We start from the raw sequence: 23,060 nt of genomic DNA, 5'->3' as shown, positions 1-23,060 counted from the left end.
GGGAACCGCGGCGGGCGGTCGAGCTACAGCCGCAGCCGGGCTCTCTCCAGAAGGCCGCCATCCCCCCGGCAACCGTTCTTCGGGGAGCGGTTTCAAACAATCCTCCGCAAGGAAGCCATAGCAGACCACGCCCTGCCGCCCGAGGCGCAGCCGCTCCGAGGCGCATCCCGGGCCGCCCTCCGCGGTCTGGACGAGGCATACCTGACGGAGGCCGCCCCACGGCCAGAGGTGCCAGCGAGGCGCGCGCGGGGCAGCCCCGGCTGCTGCGGGACGAACGAGTCCATGGAGGCTGGCGGCGGAGGACCTGCGGGCCGCCGAGGGTCGCTGGGGCCGGCACCGCAGCGGGCCGGAGGCGGGGCGGAGCGAGGGCGCGCCGAGGGGGCGGGGCCGGCGCGCGCGGGCACGAGGGGGCGGGGCGGGGGCGCGCCGCGGAGCCGTCGGTGGTAGCGGGCCCGAGCGCCGGACGGTACCGCTGCGGGGCCAGACCGACCCGGGGCGCGGGCCGCAGCACGCAGGTTCCGGCTCACCACGCCTCCCGGCCCTAAGGTCTCCTAGCGTCACAGGGGTTCTGGGGGGGGCACAGCCACGCTCGCGGACGGGCCCGGGGCGGGGCTTCGCGCCGCCTCCGCCCCTCTTGGCCCGGCCGGGCTGGCTTTCTTCAGGTCTGTACCTGGCATGTCCCTGGGTCTCCCGGACCGTTGCCTGGCTGCAGTTGGCCTTTTTCACATCAGTTACACAGCCACCCTTGAAACATCCGGCTCCTTAGCGACGCAGCCTGCTCAGAGGGCTCACAGTGTCCCAGGAGACCCCTCCCTGTGCGGTTCAGATCCTGGTTGGAATTGTTTCCAGTTGTGTGGGTGGGTGAGCCAGAAAATCTCACTGAGCCCCCCCAGTCCCTTCCAGCATAGAGGGGGTTGCCCACGTCCTTTACGTACAGGGCCTGTTCAAATGATTACAGCCAGCACCTTGTCAGGATGTCCTACGTGTCCTAAATTTATCTTTTCATAGTAAACTAAAACAACAACCCAGGACTGTTTTTCCTGCCACAATGATCAATGTGTGAATAATTTATAAATAGTGCTGGCTGAGAAGTCCTCCTTCCGCTCAGAAAGATTTTAACAAACTCCGAGGTGTCTCCTGCAGGTATAAACTGAAAGAAGATCAAAAGAAGAAATAAAGGTCCTTATTTTTATATTTAAGAAAGGAAAATGTTTTTTTGCGTTCAGACCCAAGTCGTGGACGTGTAACCATTGTTTAGAGGTAACCAACGCAGGCTCTGAAAGTCAGCCAATCAGAGACAGCCTCTCTGCAGGGGCTTCCAAATCAACCAGTTACCAACAGCTTCTAAAAGCCAGCTAATCATTGACAGCAGCCCAATCAGCTGCTCGAAGACTGGGCTTAGGAATGAAAGAGCGGTTCTCAGCTGCTTTGTTCTGGAGACCACAGTAACAGCCCGGAGTCTGTAAATTGCTAAAGAGACAAGTATTGAAATACCACGGAGCTTCCACAGACCCAACCGTTATGTACATCTCCGGCTTTGTTAGGAGTCTGCTTTGAGAATGCAGCCTTCCTCTGCACGAAAATATGATATTCGCCCTTTTCCCCACTTTGGTTTTTCGAGACAGGGTTTCTCTGTGTAGCCCTGGCTGTACTGGACTTGCTTTGTACACCAGGCTGGCCTCGAACTCACAACGTTCTGCCTGCCTCTGCCTCCCTGAGTGCTGAGATTAAATGTATGCGTCACCACGACCGGCTTGGAATGTCCTTTTGAAGACAAATTACAGTGACAATTAGGTAGCAATATCCAGTATACAGAAACGTTTCTCTCACAGCCAGCATTCACAGGTCCAGGAATCAAGGGATGGAAATGAGAATGGTTCCACTCACTATCACACCTAGTAACTCACTAGGGAAATTTCTGCTTCCTGTTCCCTCAACCTTAAATTCTACTGGTGTAGAAGTTCTGATTCCAGAAGAGTGTGTGTTCCTGCCTGGAGACACAACAAACATTCCATCGATCTGGAAGCTGAAGACAGCCTCCTGGACACTCTGGGCTTCTGACACCCTTAAGCCAAAAAGCTAAGAAAGGAATGAGTGTCAGGAGGGGTGACTGATCCAGACTACCCGGGCGGGGGGGGAATTAGATTGGGCCTTCACAATGGAGGTAAGGAAGACTGTGGCTATAGGGCAAGAGATCCTTTAGGGCATCTCTTGGTGTCCCGTGGCTAAAGTCAATGGGAAACGACAACAACCCAACCCAGGCAGGATGACAAAAGGCCAAGACACCCAAGGGAGGAAGCTATGCATCACTCTTTCAGGTCTCTACCAGGAAATGCTGAGGTGCTTGCTGAGGGCGGAGGAAATACAAAGTAAGCAGTAGAGCAAGGTAGCTATAAATATCAGCTAAGGTCATACGACCAGTTGCAGAAACAAGGATTGTGCCTGGCACGAGCATTTCTGTAACATTTCATTAAGAAATGTTTATGCATATAGACACATATATTAAGCAGATGTTTGGGTTTTTCTTTATTATGTAATAATGTCAATTGAGACTACTGGAGATTTTGTTGTAAATCTGTATTATATATATTATTATATTTGGGAGACTAAGCATTTCTCAAGGTACTTTGTCACATACTTGAAAATATATAATGTGTTTATGGTTATATGTAAGAGTTATATTATATGGAATTACAAATGCTATTGTTTTCATTTGGAAATTAAGCATGACTAAGGGATGTGATTGTGCTCTATTTGACAAGGGGTAGACTTCTAATGGCTAATTTTCATTGTCAACCTGACTACATCAGAATCAACTAAAATCCAACCTGCTGGACATTTTCTTAACCGGATTATATGAAGCAGGAAGAGCCACTTAAATCTGGACCACACCTCTGGTAGCAGCCCAGATAAAAGGACATGAGAAAAGGAAATTTTGCTCTTTTGCCTGCTTGCCCTTTCTCTCATTGGCAAGTTCAACTATCCTGTTGCTGTGGATTAAAATAAATCCAACTTCTCCACGATTCCAGTGTAGACTGACGACCAGAAGCTCTCCAGGAATCCTCTAGGACCTCAGCACCAGATTAAGACAACAGAGACATCCAGCTTTCTGAACTGAACAACTCCCAGATTCTCTGCCTTCCGTCATGAGACAGCCATCCAAATCACAGCCTGTAAGCCAGTCTAATAAATGCCTTAAAGGTAAGTGTGTGTGTGTGTGTGTGTGTGTGTGTGTGTGTGTAACAAAGGAAACTCCAATTCCACCTCTCTAGGGCCTTAATTAAACTGTGGACACTGTTGAGTTGACTACTCTACTCTGCCTCTATTTATTCTCTCATTTCTGAATTTTAGAGAAACATGACTAATACACCTGGCCTTAATGGTTTTTTTTTCTTCTCTGCTCTAAAATCCCATAATAAAGACTAGTAAGACTTAAAATATATTTATAAATACCTAGGCCATATATCTGGGTTCTCTGACTAGCTCATAACTTAAAATAACTCATTTATTCTAATCTACATTCTGCTACATATCTGGTTACTTGTGGCCAGAAAGCATACATTTGTCCTCCTCACATCTTCCAGGCACAATCTCCCATTCCTGGTTCTATCCCAGAATCCTTTCTGCCTACCAGATGTCCCACCTTTTATTCTACCCTTTCCTATAGGCCATATTTCCAAATTTTTAATTGACAGGTGATACATCTATACAATACACAAGATATTCTCTTTACAGTTTCTCCTTTTAGTCCAATAAAAGGCTCTTTTTCTTACAATAATAAACTATATACAATAATAACAATGAAACAATTATGGAAACTATAAGGTGTGATATACATTCACAATGTCCAGTCCATATGCAGCTGGCAACTTTGGAGAAAGTATTCTATTATCTATTCTGTATTGATGAGTTCATAGTTCTGCATCTAAGCAAATTACTTGCATTATCAATCTAAAAACATCTTCTTGGACCGAAAACATCTTAAATCCTGAAAAACTTAAGCTTAATTCTAAGACTATAATTATCTAGTCTTCAACTCCACAGACTTGAGAAGGAATAAATAGTACCTGAGCGTGCAGGAAGAGCAGGCAAACTGCTTTCAATACTATAGAATTACAGACGCTGGCTGCCTGGACAGTCCCCAAAATTTCCCTATAACATTGGAGCATCAGTCTTCAGCCTTCTGGCCCAGTATATCTGACAGACATATTTGTGGAGCAGGAATTATGAAGGGATGCTTACCCTGTCTTGGCAAAGTATGACAGTCGACTTGCCTGCATCCAAGTTTTGCCCATTTTGAACAGCATTCTGACTGCAGAAAGAGTAAGGGCACTTTTGCCCAGTGGCTGGCTTCCCACAGTTAAAGCAAACTCCACATGGAGATTCTTCAGTACCCATCATCATCTTTCAAGTAGAATGGGGATGCTGCCAAGAGCAGACATATCTCAATTGCCAGAAAAGCCTTAAAATAATAAAACATCTTTAAATGCCATTTTCTATAGGTCTCTGAGTTTAGAACATCTTTGAAATAAATAGGCTGATTTAATGCAGCAATTTTTTTCTATAATCCAATGTCTCTCAGCAACTATTGTTTTTGTTCATTAGCATTTAAGGAATGTAAAGTCAATAAAGCATTATGTAATCTATCCCTGGGGGTCTTAGATACTCTTTTCTGTCTGTTAAGAATCCCCTTTAAAGTACGATTGGATTTCTCTATGACTGCTTGTCCTTCTAACTTGTAAGTTATAACTGTAATAAGTTTCATGCCATATTGTTCAAAAAACTCTTATTTTACCAGAGACACCTGCTGGAGCATTTTCAGTCTCAATTTTTACAGGTATTTCCACAGTTGTCATAACTTCTAATAAATGTGCAATGCGAGAATCATCCTTTTCAGAATTCAAGGCAGAGGCCCATTGGAATTGTGAATATACATCAATAGTATGATATAGCAACACGTGTACATATCTTACTTCTCTAAATTTTACAAACTGAAACACAATTTACTGTATGATATTGCTGTTGGGTAAAATCAATAAGTATAATATGGATTTTTAACTCCATATATTGTATCCCTATGAGTTGCCATTCTAATTTCTCGAGCCTTTGTGGATTTCTTTCATCTGGAATCCACTACCTCTTTTGGTTTTAAGTTCCAGATTAGATTCCTCTGAAGGTTTCCTATTTTGATTTAAAGAATCCACCAACTTCTGTTCTATGTCTAATATAGCACCTAATTCCTCAGTCTTCTTCTTCTCCAAGTCTGTTTTAGTTTGATCTTTTTAAAAAAGGATATGTAGAACTGTACTTATTTCTGAACATATAAGCAGCCACGTGACAGAATGTAGATTAGTAAAATGGGTTGTTTTAAGATATGAGCTGGTCAGAGAAGAGCTGGCTATATGGCCTAGGTATTTGTAGATATGTTTTGAGTCTCATGAGTCATTATTCTGGGAGCTTTAGGCTGGGAGGAAAAACCACCTCAACAGTTTTGCTTTTTATTATGCTCATTAGCTTTTGTTTTGGGACCGTCTTGCCTCCAACCTGCAGGAATCCTTTTTTTCTTTTTCAACCTCTTAAATGATAGGATTACAAGTGTAATCTACCATGTCCAGCTTTATAGTGGCTCTTATTAAAATATATGTGTATACAGTCAAATGTATTTTAATAGCAAACTTACACAAACAGTGCTACAGATATCTAACACTAAAAACATATACTTGGGGCACACAGAGATGGCCCAGTGGCTTAGAGCACTTGCTGCTCTTCCAGAGGACCCTCATGAAGTTCCCAGCACCCATAAAGCAGCTCAAAAACCTTCTGTGGCTCCAGGTCCAAGGGATCCAATGCCCTTTTCTGGCCTCCACAACTGCAATATACTGACAAAACACCATCCACATAAAATAAAACTTAAGAAATTATATTTACAGGGATAGAGATATAGTTAGTGGTTATGAGCACTGGCTACAACCAGAGAGCATACATGGGACTGATGAAGGCCCTCTACACACATGTACCAGTTGTGTAGCTTGGTCTTCATGTGAGACTCCTAACAACAGGAGCAGGGGCTGTCTCTGACTCTGTTGCCTGCCTTTGGGACCCTTTCTCCCTAAATGGGCTGCCCCATCTAGCCTCAATAGGAGAAGTTGTGCCTAGTATTACTGCAACTTGGTATGCTAAGTCTGGTTAATATCTGTGGGAGGCCTCCCATTCTCAGAAGAGAAAGGAGTGGATTGGGAGCAGGGGAAGTGGGAGAGGAATAGCTGGGAGGAAAGGAGGGAGAAGAAACTGTGGTCCAGATGTAAAGTAAATGAATAAAATAAACAAATAAAAAGTGCCCAGGAAATCCAAAGTCCTCTTCTGGCCCATGGGCACCAGATATGCAATTGGTGCACAAGCACCATGCAACCCAAGCACTCATACATGTAAGATAAAAAAAAAAAAAACTAAATCACATTGTTTATTTAAAAATCCAAGAAAGGGCAGGGCAGTGGTGGCATATGCCTTTAACCCCAACACTCAGGAGGCAGGGGCTGGATAGATCTCTGTGAGTTCAAGGCCAGCCTGGTCTACAGAGTGAGTTCTAGGACAGCCAAGGCTACACAGAGCAACCCTGTCTAGAAAAAAACGGCTTCCTTAGTAAGCTCAGTAACCAACCCCCTTTTTGTGATCAAATCCATTTAAACACATATGTTGGAACTAGAGGCAGTGGGAAAACAGCCTAGACTGGTTTTGGGTACATGCACAGTGAGGCAAACCGTGTCCCCTGAGTGAACTTTAAGGGAAAATTACCTAAAATCATGACTCTGCATGATTGGTCATAAGATTGCAATCAAATGCATCGTGAGAAAGGACATGCACAGCAAACAAAGGCTTATGTAATCCGTCTGAACCTGTCAAGACAAAAAGCTGCCCATACCCTGCCCCTAGCAAGTACCTCCTCATCCTACAAAGGGATGTGCTGGATACTAAGATTCAGATAGCCCGCTGCTTTCTTGGAGCATGAAGGTCCTGCACTTTTTAGTTTGCTTATGAATAGAATCTTTCCCTATTCTGCCTTTTTGTATGTACTCCTTAAATTCTCTGAACAAGACACCAGGACCCCCTAAACACCCATTCAAACTGCAACTACTGGTAAGAAATATACTAAAACACTTTTCAACTCCATGAGGGGAAGTATCTAACATCCTGAAATACTGATAAACTGGCCTGTAATCCTGGTACTTGTGGGTAGAGGCAAGATGATCAGAAGTCCAAGGTCATCTTGGCTACATAGCAGTTTCAGACAAACTGGGCCACACAGAGAGAGTGTGGAGAAGAAGGGAGGAGAAAAGAAAAGAAAACAAGAACAAGGGAAAATATTTTTGCGAATGAGATGTTTCCCATCATTCTTGAGCAATTTCTCCACACCTGAAGTGGATAGTACACAGGTAGGTGTCTTCAAAAATACCAAACAGATAGGCTTCACTTGTGCTGAGAAGCGCCAGCAGCTGCACTGTGGAAACAGTCTGCTGTGAAGTCCTGAGCAAACTCTTGTGCCAGACCCAGGAAGTGAAGTTTGAATAACAGAAGTTGTCCTGCTTTGCTTTTTATTGCCTTGGTCAACACCATGACCAGAAGTAACTCAGGGAGGAAAAGCTTTAGTAAGTCCACCATGAAGGGAAGTCGGTGCAGGAGCTCAAGCAGGAGCAGAGGCAGGAACCATGGCAACGGCAATGGAGGAGTGCTGCTTACCGACTTGCTGACTTGTTCAGCCTTCTTATACTACCCTGGACTCTCTTCCCAGGGGTAGCTCTGCCCACAGTGGGCTGGGCCCTGGAAATCAACCATTAATCAAGACAGTTCCACCCACAGACTTGCCTGCTGGAGAATATGATGGAGGCATTTTCTTTTCTTTTTTCTTTTGGTGTTTGCAGACAGGGTTTCTCTGTGTAGCCTTGGCTATCCTAGAACTCACTTTGTAGACCAGGTTGGCCTCGAACCCACAGAAAGCCTTCAGGCCTCTGCCTTCTGAGTGCTGGGATTAAAAGCATGTGCTACCATTGCCGAGCTGGCATTTTCTTAGTGAGATCCCCTGTTCTCAGAAGACTAACTTGTATCAACTAACCAGGACAGAAGGACTTTTTAACATTTTTAAGACATGGTCTCATGTAGCCCAGGCTGGCCTCTCAGACTTGCTAATGTAGCTCAGAGTGTTCTTAAAGTTCTTGTCCTTCTGCCTCAGTTTTCCAAGTGCTTGAATGTGCTGCCTTCCCAGTTTATGAGGTGCTGGACATCCAACCCAGGGCTTTTGTGCATCCAAGCAAGCAGTCTAACAACTAACCTAAACCTAGGGAACTTGTTTGCTTGCTTGTGAGATAGGCTGCCTTATACCCCAGGTTGGGCTTGAACTCATTATGTATCTAAGAATGGCTGAACTCTACTCCCCAGCCTCCAACTCTCAAGTGGTGGGATTACAGGCAGGTACCACAACCCCTGACTTAAATTCACCTATGTAACCCAGGCTGGCCTTGAACCTCAATTTTCCTGACTTGACCTAATGAGTGATGGGGTTACAGGAATGCACCATCATGTCTGGCCATGTCGCATCATCTAAGATAATGCATGTAATCAATCTAATGAGGATTCCTAAAAATAATCTTTCTTATAGAGGCATAATTTCCTCATCACAGAATGAGTTATAAAAATGTATAGCTCAGGGCTGGAGAGATGACTCAGTGGTTAAGAGCACTGATAGTTCTTCCAGAGGACCATAGTTCAATTCCCAGCACCCACATGACAACTCACAATTGTTTGTAACTCCTATTCCAGGGGATCCAACACCCTCACACACACATGTATTCAGTAAAGACATCAATGTACATAAAATAAAAATAAACAAAATTTTAAAATGTATAATTCATTTAAGTTGATTAGCTTCCTCCTCAAAATCAGAAGTATGCAGCCAACTCCATACTGACCTCCCAGTGCAGACGAAATTGCAAGCTATCCTGGGTAGCATGATAAAATGTTCCTTTATCCCTCTGGAACTGTAAGCCCAAATAAACACTTTCGTAGATCACTTCTGGCCATGGTGTTTTATCACAGCCACACAAAAAAGTAATTAGTTCAGTGGCTGACCTTGGTTGTCAGCTTGGTTGTCAAACTTCATTTGAAGAACTGCCTCCATCAGTTTGGCCTGTGGACATGTCTTCAGGGGAGTTTTCTTGGTCGTTAATTGATGTAGGAGGGCCCAGCCTACCCTGGGTGGTACCTTCCCTGGGCACATGGGCCTAATTTCTGTAAGAAGGGTAGCTGAATGTCAGCTTGGAAGCAAAGCAGTGAGCGCGGTTGCTCCATGGTTTATACATTAAGCTCCTGCCTTGAGTTCCTGCCTTCATGAGGAACTATGGAGAATAATATGTAAATCCACTTGCCTTACAGAGAATAATCTGTAAGAATTATGGGGAATAATCTGTGAAACAAACCCTTTTCTCCCCAAGATGCTTTTGGTCATGGTATTTTAACGTAGTAACAGAAAATTGAGCTAGGATCTAGCCTAAAGATAAATCATTGTGCACACGGGCACGTGCGTGTGTGAGCACACACGCGTCTACACACACAGACGGGGTCAGAGTAGAAGACTTGCTAGAAGGTAATGGTGGTGAGTATGGTCAAATTGCATTATATAATGTATTAAAGTGCCTATAAATAATTTATTCTTATAAATAAAAACCTTTTAAAATACATAGAGGAGAACTCTCTGTAGAGGATTATAGAATGGCAGAGAAACACTTAAAGAAATGCTCAGCATCCTTAGCCATCAGGGAGATGCAAATCTAAACGACCGTGAGATTTCACCTTACCCCCATCAGAATGGCTAAGATAAAAAACTCAAGTGACAACACATGCTGGAGAGGTTGTGGAGAAAGGGGAACCCTCCTACATTGCTGGTGGGAATGCAAACTCGTACAACCACTTTGGAAATCAATCTGGCGCTTTCTCAGAAAAATAGGAATAGTGATTCATCAAGATCCAGCTATACCACTCCTAGGCATATATCCAAAAGATGCTCAAGTACACAACATGCTCAACCATGTTTATAGCAGCTTTGTTTGTAATAGCCAGAACCTGGAAACAACCCAGATGTCCCTCAGTTGAGGAATGGATACAGAAATTGTGGTACTTTTACACAATGGAATACTAGCAATTAAAAACGAGGAAATCATGAAATTTGCAGGCAAATGGTGGGACCTAGAATCGATCATCCTGAGTGAGGTAGCCCCAAAGCAGAAAGACACACATGGTATATACTCACTTATATAGACCTATAAGATAGGATAAACATACTGAAATCTATACACCTAAAGAAGATAAACAAGAAAGAGGACTCAGGGGTAAGATGACCAATCCTCACTTAGAAAGACAAATGGCATGGACATTGGATGTAGGAGAAAACAAGCAACAGGACAGGAGCCTACAGCAGAGGGCCTCTAAAAGACTCTACCTAGCAGTGTATCAAAGCAGATAGTAAGACTCATAACCAAACCTTCGGCAGAGTGCAGGGAATCATATGAAAGATGGGGGAGTTAGTAAGACCTGGAGAGGACAGGAGTGCCATAAGGACCAAATATATCAGGGCACAGGGGTCTTTCATGAGACTGTTTCTCCAACCAAGGACCATGTATAGATATAACCTAGAACCCCTGCTTGGATATAGCCCATGGTAGCTCAGTGTCCAAATGGTTTCTCTAATAAGGGGAACAGGGACTATTTCTGACATGAACTCAAAGGCGAGCTCTTCAACCCACCCCCACCCCCAAGGGAGGAGCAGCCTTGCTAGGCCACAGAAGAGGTCATTGCAGCCAGTCCTGAAGAGACCTGATAAGCTAGGGTCAGATGGAAGGGGAGGAGGTCCTCCCCTATTAATGGACTTGGAAAGGGGCAGGGAGAAGATGAGGGAGAAAGGGTGAGACTGGGAGGGAAGGAGGGAGGAGGCTCCCACTGGGATACAAAGTAAATAACCTGTGATTAATATAAAAAAATTAATTAAAAAATAAAATAAAATATAAAAATAAATAAAATATATGAGACCAATAAACCGCACCCTTGTCTCAAGAGGGAAAACTCTGTACTAACATGCTCACTCCAACCTCACATAGGATCTGAGGTCTCTTCCCAGCTGAGGACACACCTGCCCTCCTCTTCTCCCAGCTGAGGTCATACCTCCCCTCTGTTCCTAGCTGAGATCACACCTGCTCTGTCTTCCCAGCTGAGCTCACACCTCCTGTCTTCCTAGCTGAGCTCATGCCTGCCCTCTCTTCCCAGCTGAGGTCACACCTGCCCTCTCTTTCCAACTGAGTTCATACCTGTCCTCTTCCCAAGACTGAGGTCACAACTACCCTCTTTCCAGCTTAGGCCACACCTCCTCTCTCTTCCCAGCTGGGGTCACATCTCCCCTCTTCCAAGCTGAGCTCACACCTCCCCTCGTCCAAGTGTACACTGAGTTGTCCTTTCCTACTTCTTTTCCCTCCTTGGTTCTGTCATTGTCTCACTTCCCAACGTGTCCATCTTGAAATCACAAACTCAGGAGATTACATGCTGAAGATTCTCCATCCTGGGCTCTGCTAACAGGGAACGTAACCCAAGAACAGACCCAAGTAACAGGAAAAATAAATTGTTTCTTTCTGTCTGACCACATTACTGTGGCCCAATAATCTGGTAATTAGATAATGCTTAGTGCTTGCAGTAGAGTATATTAGAGAAGTTCGTCACATTTCTCTATTATACATTATTCATTTCTCCGTTGAGTGAACTTGGCATAAGAATTAGTTTGGCAATGAACATGAGTGGGTATGTTGTAAGAAGAGGGCCGGTTTGTGTGTGTGTGTGTGTAAATTAACCCATTTATTGCAGACGAGGCACGTCTCAAACAGTAGTGCTTCTACTGGTCTTTCCGTTTCTTGAGTCTTCTGATGGCAGACTTTACTGTGATGGCAGAAGTGGTGTTATAGGTCCAAGCCCCACCAGCTACTGTTTTCATGCAGGATCCACAGTGCCAGATGCCAACGGCATCTCCTCATCTTGGTCTTGCCACAGAAGGGGCAAGTGTACTTGGCATGCTGGCTAACTTCAATCTTCTTCACCATCTTCTGGAGGGAGGCACCGTAGCGGGTCCCGTATTTCCTGATAACCCCGACCTTCTTGGTGCGTTTAGCCATGTTGCCGGAACTGAAGCCCAAGCCTGAAAAGAAGAGGTTTTAAAAGTGTCTGTGTGCGGCCAGTGAAATAACTCAGTGGCTAAAAACACTTGTAGAACTAGCCTGACAACCTAAGTTTGATCCCCAGAACCCACATAAAGGTGAACGAGAGAACCAACTCAAGTAAGTTGTTTGACTTCCACATGCACACCACAGCACATGTGCTCCCTCACATACATCACATGCATGCACACAATAATAGAATATTAACATTAAGGTTAAGAGCAAAAAAGAAGTATGTGGCTTGCCCTGGTTCTCACTGTTCTCTGTCACAATAGGCGCACATCCCAGGAGCTGCTGGTTCCAGAATGAAGGGACTGTGTGATGGAGTTGAATACCACTGGTGGCCTGGAATTAAGCTCAGCAGTTTCCAGCTAAAACCAGAAGAATTACAAACCTAAGAATTAGGGCAGATGTGGTGGCACACACCATTAATTCCGAATACAGAAGGCAGAGGCAGGGGGATCCCTGTGAGCTGAGGCCAGCCTGGTCTACATAGTGAAACCATATTGTGTCCCTCCCCCAATACAAACAAACAAAAGTAAGAATTCAAAGCTCTGGGTTAAAATGTGAAGATTGTGATAGAATTTCAAGATGTCCTAAACTAAGTTATAGGTCAGAGAATAAAGGGAGGAAAAAGATGAGAAGATCATTTTAACTTACAGCTCAAGTTAAATCAGCAGAGAAAAAGACAGGTGGGAAGAAAGGAAATTGTTTCACATCCCTTTCCACTAAAGATCACCCTCAGACTTGATGTAGTCTTCCTGCCTCTGCTTCTCAAGATTGCAGGCTATGTGCATCACGTCCAAATGACATATTGTCCTTTCCTGGTACAGGTATGTGGTAGAACTTAGGTATTCCGGCAACAGGTGGATTAATCCACGGACGGACGCACAGCATAATAGCTACCGGGAAGTGGAGGAAACGGGCTTAACTGCAGAAAGTAGGTCTGGGGACATGCCTTTTAATGTAATATTTTGCTGTGGCCTCTTCTCTCCCACTCTTTCTGCTTCTCTGGCACCTCGAGAAGAGCAGCTTTGCTCCATTGCATGCTCCCCATGATGATGCTCTGCCTCACCAGAGACCCGCAAGTAATGGAGCCAAGTGAACTTTTTTTTCTTTTACTTTATCTCCTCAGGTATTTTGTCATAGGGCTGGAATATTGACATGGAGACCACATGCCACACGCCTTTAGAATCAACTAAAAAGGCAGCAAAAGCTATTTTTTTAATGTGTGTGCGCGCGTGTGTATATGGTGTGTATGTGTGTACATATGTGCAGTCTGAGTGCAGGTGCCTGTGAGGTCATAGGAAGAGCTTGGATCCTCTGGTTCTGGAGTTTATAGACAGTTGTGAACCACCTGATGTAGTAGGTCTTGGTAACCAAATTCTGGTCCTCTGCAACAACAGCAAGTAGCCCTTTATTTTAGGAGACTAATTGGACTCAAAAGTTTGGTTTAGGGGCATTGAGATGGCTCAGTGGGTTAAGGTGATTGCTACCAAGCCTAACAAAGTTTTTGTTTTTCTTTTTTCAAGACAGGGTTTCTCCATAAAAGCTCTGGCTATCCTGTGTGGGACACTGCTGTTAAAAGGTCGAAGTCTGCCATTTCTGGATAGTCAGTTGAGCTCAGTCTATTAAGACACAGACTCCTTGCCCTCTCTGAGCCCCAAAAACCTCTTAGGAGCATCACATAGCCCTCGGGGAAGATTACAGGCTGAACCTTTTCCTGATAAGAAAACCTGATTAGCAAGTACCTGGGGGTTCCTGGAAATACCCCACCCTATGCTAAGGAGATTTTAGCTTTAAGCAAATGACCTTCAATTGCACTTGTGATTTTCCCCCATCTTTAAGATAATTAAGGACTGTGATAGGACTGTGCTACTGCATGTGAATGAGGTATTGTAGCACTACATGTAAATCAGGTGTCCCTAAGCGCCTCTAGCCCTATTGAATCAAGCACATTCACCTTTGAAACCCTTCCCACTGTCCAAGGTTGATTTCACACAAAAGAAGTGTGGGTGCTTCATGATGTCATCAGCTTTCCATCAAAGCCACCCAAGATTCATCATTTATTCTGGGGGAAGGAGGGCTCCCCACCTCCCTGGAGAGTCACCAAAGGAGGACAGAACTTGGCTGCCAATCAAGCAGCTACCTGCTTCTGGACTACCTGGGGTTTGGCTGCTTCAAGATTGGTGCTGACCTCTGGCAAAGCACTGCCAGGACTGCTTTAGTCCCGCCTGTTTTCCAGCCACTGACGGGTTTTGGTTTTGGGCATCTACCTGCATTGTCTACACAGCTTGGCAAAGGGCTAACACCTTAGATATCATCACTGGCTTTTGGAGCTCCCAGGCCTTCACTGCTGTCTAATACCAGCAATCTCATTCTAAGAGAGCTAACTGTAACACAAGCTGGAAAACTCATTTTCACCCCACCCCCATGGAGCCCTGACTAGTACAGGGGCCTTGCCCTGATTGCTCTGGTCATTCCTGACAGAAATGGAACCTTGGATCTCAAGGTTGTCTGTTCTTCATCCAGAAGCTGACACTGGCATCCCACACTACCACTGGACAGAGAATTACAGTCCTGGAACTCATGCCAGTCCTGGAACTGTAGACCAGGCTGGCCTCGAATTCACAAGATCTGCCTGCCTCTGCCTTCCAAGTGCTGGGATTAAAGGCTTGTACTACCATGCCAGGCTAGCTTTCTTTCTCTTTCTTTCTTTCTTTCTTTCTTTCTTTCTTTCTTTCTTTCTTTCTTTCTTTCTTTCTTTCTCTTCCTTCCTTCCTTCCTTCCTTCCTTCCTTCCTCCCTTCCTTCCTTTCTTTTTCTTTCTTTCTCTCTCCTTCCTTCCTTCCTTCCTTCCTTCCTTCTTTCCTTCCTTCCTTCCTCTCTCTCTCTGTTTGGCCTGACAAAGTTTAATCCCTGGAACCCACATGGTGGAAAGAGAAAAGGACTCCCATAGGTTGTAGTCTGGTTTCCCCATGCACACACACATACACACAATAATAAACTTAAAAAAATGTAATAAAAGAAAAAAATTTTCAATGTGGTTTGGCCTGGATCTGTATTTCCGTAGAAGAGCACTGGCCTAACATGAATGATGCCCTGGGTTCTACGTGGAGGACCACACAAACCACAAACCAGAGTTCTAAGTGACCGTGCTTTGCAGTTTTCCATGATGTAGGAGAAGCATGACTGACAGTCTTTAGAGAACAAATATCCAGGTTCTTGGGTTTCTGTACCATCTCATCCTCTCATCCAAATGACAGAAAGCAATTTGATTGATTGATTTACTTATAGTTTGTCATCTTCCTGCTGACATTGATAGTTTATGAGATTCATTCTTGACTGAGTTAGATCTAATGACTTGGCTTTTCATTGGTGTTTGTTTGCCCTGTGGACTTGGGTCCTTGTACCACCTCCTGTGCCTCTGTTTGTGTTGGTCAGTGCTCTCAGGAACCCCTGCCACTCCATTAGAGATGGATCTTCTGGATCTTAGGAACTTTGCTTCACCCCAGGGCCCTGAGAATGATGGCAGGAATCTAGGATGCTTGGCCAATCAGCTTATTGGTTTTCCTGAGTTCACTTGGGTCCAACTTATATGGTGACCTTCTTCCAGAATCTCAAATCTAGAGTAAAGCAGAGGCATCCTGCCCTTGAAAGGGCTGTCAAATTGTCAAACTGCCTCTCTCCAGGATTTAGTCTAGAACAGAGAACCTTGGGCCCATGTGTCCCATGTCTTTTCTCAGCTACCTCTACCCACTTTCTCTCTCCATAATACTTTTAAACAAAGGCTTGAAATTTTGAAAACATGCTTTGGAAGACATGATGCAAACTGAGCTTGACATAGCAGTGGAGGAGAGCTTGTCTATCATTTCAAGGCCCTGAGGTTGACCCCACATTTAAAAATAAACCATAAATATACAGGTTCATATAAAAAGAGAAAGACCAGAGAGATGACTCATTAATTAAGAGCACTTCCTGCTCCTGCAGAGGACCTGGCTTAGGTTTTCAACACCCACATGGCAGCCCACAATCATCTGTAATTCCAGTTCCAGGAATCTAATAACTTCTCATGGCCTCTAGAAGTATCAGCACACCCATGGTGTATATATGCAAGCAAAACATATACAAAAAAATATCCTTAATAATAATAATGAGAGAAAAGCTATGCTCCAATTTAATAGCTCTTCATATGTTATATGATAGATTAAGGGATTAAAAAATATTTCTATATAATTCCTTGCTTTAGAATCTATTGATTTTCAACAAAACTCAACTTTGGGTTTTGGCATGTGGCTTAGTGGTTGAGCACTTGCTGATATGTCTCTGGCTCTAGCTTCAATTCTTTTATCTACAAAAATAAACAAGCAAGCAAACCCCCAAAGTTTGACTGCCCACACTGAAGAAAGTGTCTCTTTGTGCATCTTCTTTGATAGGTGGACTCTTCACTTGGTACCATCCCAACATAATAGACATAGAGGTGTGTTGGCCAGATCTCTTTTCAAAGAAGGATAAATGTGGTCAGCAAAGAACTTCTAGCTGGCAATTTTCAGGGTCTGCCTCCACTACACAGGGAAATGGCCCTACCAAGGAGGCTTACATTCCCAAATTCCTCTTCACAGTTTGTCTTCTGCTCCCTTCTTTTCCACAACGCATGTGCTATGCCCCTCAAATGTCTCAGTACTTGATTCAGAGAACTCAATATGTGGCATGGATACTCTGAGGCGAACCTAAGGGTCGTTATATAGGCAACGAACTCTCTTTCAGTCTCAAGAAGAAAGAAAATTCTGTCTGTTACTCTGAGTTGCTGTGAAGAAAAAAAACCAGCTATAACTCAAGGCAGGAAAAAATTAGTGTAATCGTAGTTTCAGAGGACTGATAGACTGGCTTGCAAGGTGGATGGTGTGCAGCAAAGCAGTAAGAAGAGGGGGCGTGGCAGGTCGTAGCTCCCCAGGACACGTCCCCATTACCTACTTCCTTTAACAGTCCCATCATCCATGGTCCCATCACCTCTAAATAGTCCATTCAACTTTTGAGTCACTCTTCTAGTTGCTTCTCATTCCAACCAAGACGGTAAGATTAATCATTTCATTATGGCAACATGGATAAGCCTTTTGGACATTATCTTAAATGAAATAAGCCTGTTAGTAAAGTACAAACACAACTGTATTTGTACAAATATAAATGCTGTAGTTCAGGTTGGATGTGTGTGTGAGTGTGTTATCTACTTGTTAGTGTGGGTCTATGCACGTGTGCTTTCAGATGCATATGGTTGCATGTACAGGTGGAGGCCCAAGGCATCATTCCCAATTACACTGGGTATCGTTCCCCAATTGCTCTTGACTTCCATTGTTCATTGTTTGTTTTTCTAACGAGCTGGTGATGTTCATAGATTTTACTTATTATCAACTTATTTATGTGTGTGTGTGTCTCTCTGTCTGAGTACGTCACATAGTCCAGGTGCCCAAGGAGGGCAGAAGAGGGGTGATGGGAACTGAACTCCCATCCTCTGGAAGAGCAATACATGTTCTTAACCACCAGGTCGTATCTCCAGCCCCTGGTTTTGTTTTTGTTTTGCATTTGTATGTGTATATGTGTGCTAGGCATGTGCAGATTCCTCCAGAGGCCAGAAAAGGGTGTAGGATCCTCTGGAGCTGGAGCCAGAGGCAGTTGTGAGCCTCCTCTGACTTTTTATCTGAATTCTAGGGTTCAAACTCAGGTTTTTGTGCTTCTGTAGAAAGGACTTTACCAAATGTCACAAAGATCTTTTTTTTTTTTTAAGTTAGGGTTTTGTCATACCTGGTGGCACATTCCTTTAATCCCTGTACTCAAGGGGCAGAGGCAGGGGCAGAGGAGGCCAGGGGCACAGGGACAGAGGCAGGCGGATCTGTTTCAAGCTGTCCTGGTCTACAGGCCAGCCAGGAATACATAAGAATTCCATTCTGCAATGATCATCCTGAGTGAGGTATCCCAAAAGCAGAAAGATACACATGGTATATACTCATTTATATAGACCTATAAGATAGGATAAACATACTGAAATCTATACACCTAAAGAAGATAAACAAGAAAGAAGACCCGGGGTAAGATGATCAATCCTCACTTAGAAAGACAAATGGGATGTGCATTGGATGTAGGAGAAAACAAGCAACAGGACAGGAGCCTACAGCAGAGGGCCTCTAAAAGACTCTACCTAGCAGTGTATCAAAGCAGATAGTAAGACTCATAACCAAACCTTCGGCAGAGTGCAGGGAATCACATGAAAGAAGGGGGAGTTAGTAAGACCTGGAGAGGACAGGAGCTCCACAAGGACCAAATATATCAGGGCACAGGGGTCTTTCATGAGACTGTTTCTCCAACCAAGGACCATGTATAGATATAACCTAGAACCCCTGCTTGGATATAGCCCATGGTAGCTCAGTGTCCAAATGGTTTCTCTAATAAGGGGAACAGGGACTATTTCTGACATGAACTCAAAGGCGAGCTCTTCAACCCACCCCCACCCCCAAGGGAGGAGCAGCCTTGCTAGGCCACAGAAGAGGTCATTGCAGCCAGTCCTGAAGAGACCTGATAAGCTAGGGTCAGATGGAAGGGGAGGAGGTCCTCCCCTATTAGTGGACTTGGAAAGGGGCAGGGAGAAGATGAGGGAAAAAGGGTGAGATTGGGAGGGAAGGAGGGAGGAGGCTCCCACTGGGATACAAAGTAAATAACCTGTGATTAATATAAAAAAATTAAAAATAAAAAAATTCCACTCTGTTCACACCATTGAGGCCCCCAGCCTTGTGAACAGGTAAGTCACCCAGTTCTTAGCCTCTCCAGTGTGAAGACAGTCATCATTGGACTACTACCCAGCTGTCATGTATGCCAATCTGATAAATGTTTGTGACATATATGTGCTATTAGTTCTCACCAACTAGAGAATCCTGACCAACTCACCAAGCCATATTAGCAGCAGCCTTACTAATCTAATTTTTCTTCTTAAGAAGACAAGTTTAGGCTGGGTGTGGTGGTGCACACCTGTATTCCCAGAACCCCAGAGGCAAAGGGTGATGGATCTCTGTGAGTTCCAGACCAGCCAGGACTACATAGTGAGACCCTGTCTCAAAAAATATTTTTATTTATATAAATACATATAGAAAACAGTAGTCATGAAGAGGACCTGCCTTTACTGAATTTTTTTTTTATCATGTTTTCTCTGGCTCATCTATCTGATATGGCTAATTCTATCACAGGTATCAGAGGTATGAAGGTGAGACCATGCTGGCTTGCATGAGTACTCATTGTGACATTTGCACAGTGATGCACATTTCTCAAACTGTATTCCTGTCACTAAGATCCATGCTGGTACAAGTAGGTCAGAGAGGGACAGTTTAGATAGCGGAGGGTCTCCAAGGGCAGTTTCTCAAAGGCGCTGCTCTGAAGGAGCAGGGCCTGCTGGAAGAACAAATAGGAAGGAAGAGTGAGGGAGATGTGAACCCCCGACTCCACTGCCTCCCTCTTTTTCGCTTTAGCAGGCAGTCCGTCCACAGGCTCCAGCCCTGACTTGTGAAATATCCCCTGTGTCATAGAATTCAAAGGTGTTAGGTGGGTTGACGAGAGTTCCAGGGTGAGTTGGATAGCTGGGAGAGTAGCTGGAAGGACCTCAGCCCCAGAGGATGAGTCTGGTAAGACCACACCGACGTGGCCACATCCTTCGGCAAACAAATCCGGGCATATGTCTCACCTGCAGGGGGAGGAGCTACCATGTAAACAGTTACAGGGAGCCATGGTGAGAGGCTGCAATGGAGCCTGACGTGGTCTCCTGGGGGTCATAATTTTAAAATTACTTTATTTCTTATTCTGTGTCTGTGTGTAGGCATGTGCTGGCGCATGCATGTAGCGGGCAGAGAACAACTTGTGAGTCAGTTTCTCCTACCACATGGGTCTCGTCCTTGCAATCCAATCACATGGTCATGTTGGGACAAAGAACCTTCACCCACTGAGCCATCTTTCCGGCCCCAGGATCATAATTTGAGAAAATGACCTCACAGTATATTTCAACAGCCTCAGCTTGGAGTAACAGCCCACTGGAAGCAAATCAAGAAGACCAAATCGGGAGTCGACTTTTTTACATAACAAAGGCCCACCAGGTGCTCTTTCCCAGAGGGACAATGGAAGACTTTGAGAAGACATCTGGCCTAAAGCATTTTGGGTAAAGGACATGTAACCTATTTCTGTATCATTCACTTGACAATGACATTTCCCAAATTTCACAAGGAACCCTTTATGAAATGCAGATGCTTAGACCCCCTTTCCCCACTATGAAAGTGAGGATCTCTCTGTATATATATCCTCACCTGGGCTACACAGTGGAGCCGGCCCTGATGGTGAAGGCATGGATGAGCCAGAGCCAACCCTGAAGGTGTGAGAACGGGAGAGCTGGCCCAGCCTCTCTCAGGATGTATCACTTGACGGAGCAGCAACAGTGGAGATGGCTCTGGAGGTGTAGGTGTGGGTGAGTTTGCCCAAGGACAAGAGAACAGGAGAGCTGACCCTGCCTCCTGCTGCAGCAGGATTAGGTAGCCTAGCCAGAGCAGTGCCAGAGAGCTCACCCCGGAGGTACAGATAAATGAGAGCTTGCAGGCTGACCAGCTCAGCTACCATCCAGGCCCAGATCCAGGACTCTTGAGTTGACCCACTCAAAAATCTGTATCATCTGTGAATGGCTGGGGTGCATGAAAGGGCCAGCCATGCTGCTCCAAAGCAGCAGGATTTCCATGACACAGGGCAACACCAGGATAACCGGGAGGAGTCTTGGTGAGGTTCCAATATTGATGTTGTCACATAAGCCAAAAATCTCAAACCAGACTAATGACTCATTGCAATGAACTCATTGCAATGATGAGTGGAACTGAGGTACATGATGTGAAATTTAAAAAAAAAAAAAAAAAAAAAAAAAATTCAGTAAAATTTACAAGCATGATTCCTAAGACCTCTGTGGTCATGTACACCTGTAATCCCAGTGTTTGGGAGATAGAGATAGGAGGATTGGTAGTTGAAGGTCATTCTAGGCAAGTAGCTCATTTAAGGCCAGCCTGAGGGGCTGGCGAGCTGACTCATCAGTTAAGAGCACTGTCTACTATTCCAAAGGTCCTGAGTTCAATTCCCAGCACCCACTTGTTAGCTCAGAACCATCTAGTGCCCTTTTCTGGTATGTACACATATATGCAGAAAGAGTATTGTATAGATTATAAATCTTCAAAAAAAATAAAAAGCTCGTAAGGCCAGCCTGTATTACATGAAGCGTTATCAATTAAAACAGACAAAAGACAGAGGAAAACCCCCAAAAGTTCATATCCACCAAGAAGCAGAGCTAGATATTGAAAGTGTACTCCTCTGAGGTAGAAGACAACGCCAGTGTGTAGGCATACTTTTTTCAAACAACTTTATGTTTCTTTATCTGTTTTCTCCCTTCTCCACCCCAATCCCTTCCAACCTCCCAACACCAGGTAGGAGGACAATATTATGTGTGGGGAAGGGGTGGAGTTCTCTTTAGCTACTTCCTGCTGGGTAGGGTCTTTGGGTTCCTTAGGGCAAATCCAATCCTCATTTATTCCCTCTCCCAGTCCTCAGTTTTAAACTATCTGCAGCTGGCAAAGGGCCCATCTCAGAGCCCACACAAGGCAGATAGGTTGCTGCTATGGGCAATCTGAATCAGTCCCACATCCTACACCTGGGATCAAAACAAAAACATGTTTACATCCACAATACCAGGGGGCTGGAGAGATGGCTCAGGATTAAGAGCACTGGCTGCACCTGGATGTTTCTCCCTCTTGGTTAGGCCGAGGGTCTGTCAATCTTGATCATCTTTTTAAAGAACCAGCTTTTAGATCACTGATTTTCTGTATTGTTTTCTTTGTTTCTATTTCATGAATTTATGCTTGGTTTTTTATTATTTCTTGTGGTCAGCCGAGTTTTGAGTTTTGATTTGGTTTGTTCTTGTTTTCCCAAATTTTTGGGTTGTATTATTAAGTCATTTATCTGCACTCTTTCTGATTTTTTTTTAAACTTTAGGCATTTAGAATAACAAACAAATAACAAATAACAAATAAAAGGATGGCTTTCCATTTAACCTTATCCATATATTGTTGTGTTGTCATTTCCATTGAGTTCCAGGAATTTTTTTATTTCTTTCTCAGTTTCTTCTTTGATCTAGTCATCATTCAGTAATGAGTGGTTTAATATTCATGAGTTTGTGTATTTACTAGAGATTTGTTTGCTGGCAATTTTAAGTTTTATTGCATTGTGGTCAGATAGTATACATGGAATTATTTCAATCTTTGTTAATTTGTAAAGACTTATTTTGTGTCCCAGGATACACATTCTACTTTAGAAAAGCTTCAGTGTGCTACTGAGGAGAGTATATATTCTTTGGAGTTTGGGTGGTATATTCTGTTATGTCCATTTGATGTATGATGTCATTTTCCTCTTTTGTTCTATTATTTTTGAGATTGTAATATAATTACATCATTTCTCACTTCCTTTTCCTCTATCCAAACTCCCCCATATATCCTTCCTTGCTCTCTTTCAAATTCATGGCCTCTTTTTCCATTAATTGGTTACATGAACACACACACACACACACACACACACACACACATTCTGACATATAACCAGCTCAGTCTGTATAATGTCTGATTATTGTTTGGATGTGCTCTTCCCTGGGGAAGAATATTCTCCTACTCTCAGCATTCCTCAGTTGCCTTTAGTTCTTTGTGTGGGTTTGAGGGCCTGCTGATTTTTTTCCCCCACTCTCTTTGGTATGTCCATTGTTGTCCTT

At 44.2% G+C, this 23,060-nt stretch overlaps 1 protein-coding gene and 1 pseudogene across 2 annotated transcripts in view; both read right to left on the bottom strand.

Annotated features, from left to right (window-relative positions):
* The window catches only part of Dnaaf9 (dynein axonemal assembly factor 9), a 128,076-nt gene extending 127,695 nt beyond the window's left edge, over window positions 1-381 (bottom strand). Inside the window, exon 1 of one of the 2 annotated variants that reach the window (XM_021653657.2) lies at window positions 202-381. In XM_021653657.2, coding sequence (XP_021509332.1) covers window positions 202-284 — 83 coding nt within the window. In that variant the 5' untranslated portion in view covers window positions 285-381. The remainder of the gene's footprint in view (window positions 1-201) is intronic. The other variant, XM_021653656.2, reaches the window with a different exon arrangement.
* Window positions 382-11,723: 11,342 nt separating this feature from the next.
* The window catches only part of LOC110558611 (large ribosomal subunit protein eL43-like), a 50,992-nt pseudogene continuing 39,655 nt past the window's right edge, over window positions 11,724-23,060 (bottom strand).

This window comes from Meriones unguiculatus, chromosome 18 (assembly GCF_030254825.1).
Source record: "Meriones unguiculatus strain TT.TT164.6M chromosome 18, Bangor_MerUng_6.1, whole genome shotgun sequence".
In the NCBI taxonomy this organism is placed as follows: Eukaryota; Metazoa; Chordata; class Mammalia; order Rodentia; family Muridae; genus Meriones; species Meriones unguiculatus.
The sequence above is the reverse complement of the archived record's forward strand: the minus strand, read 5'-3'. Positions and strand labels throughout refer to the sequence as shown.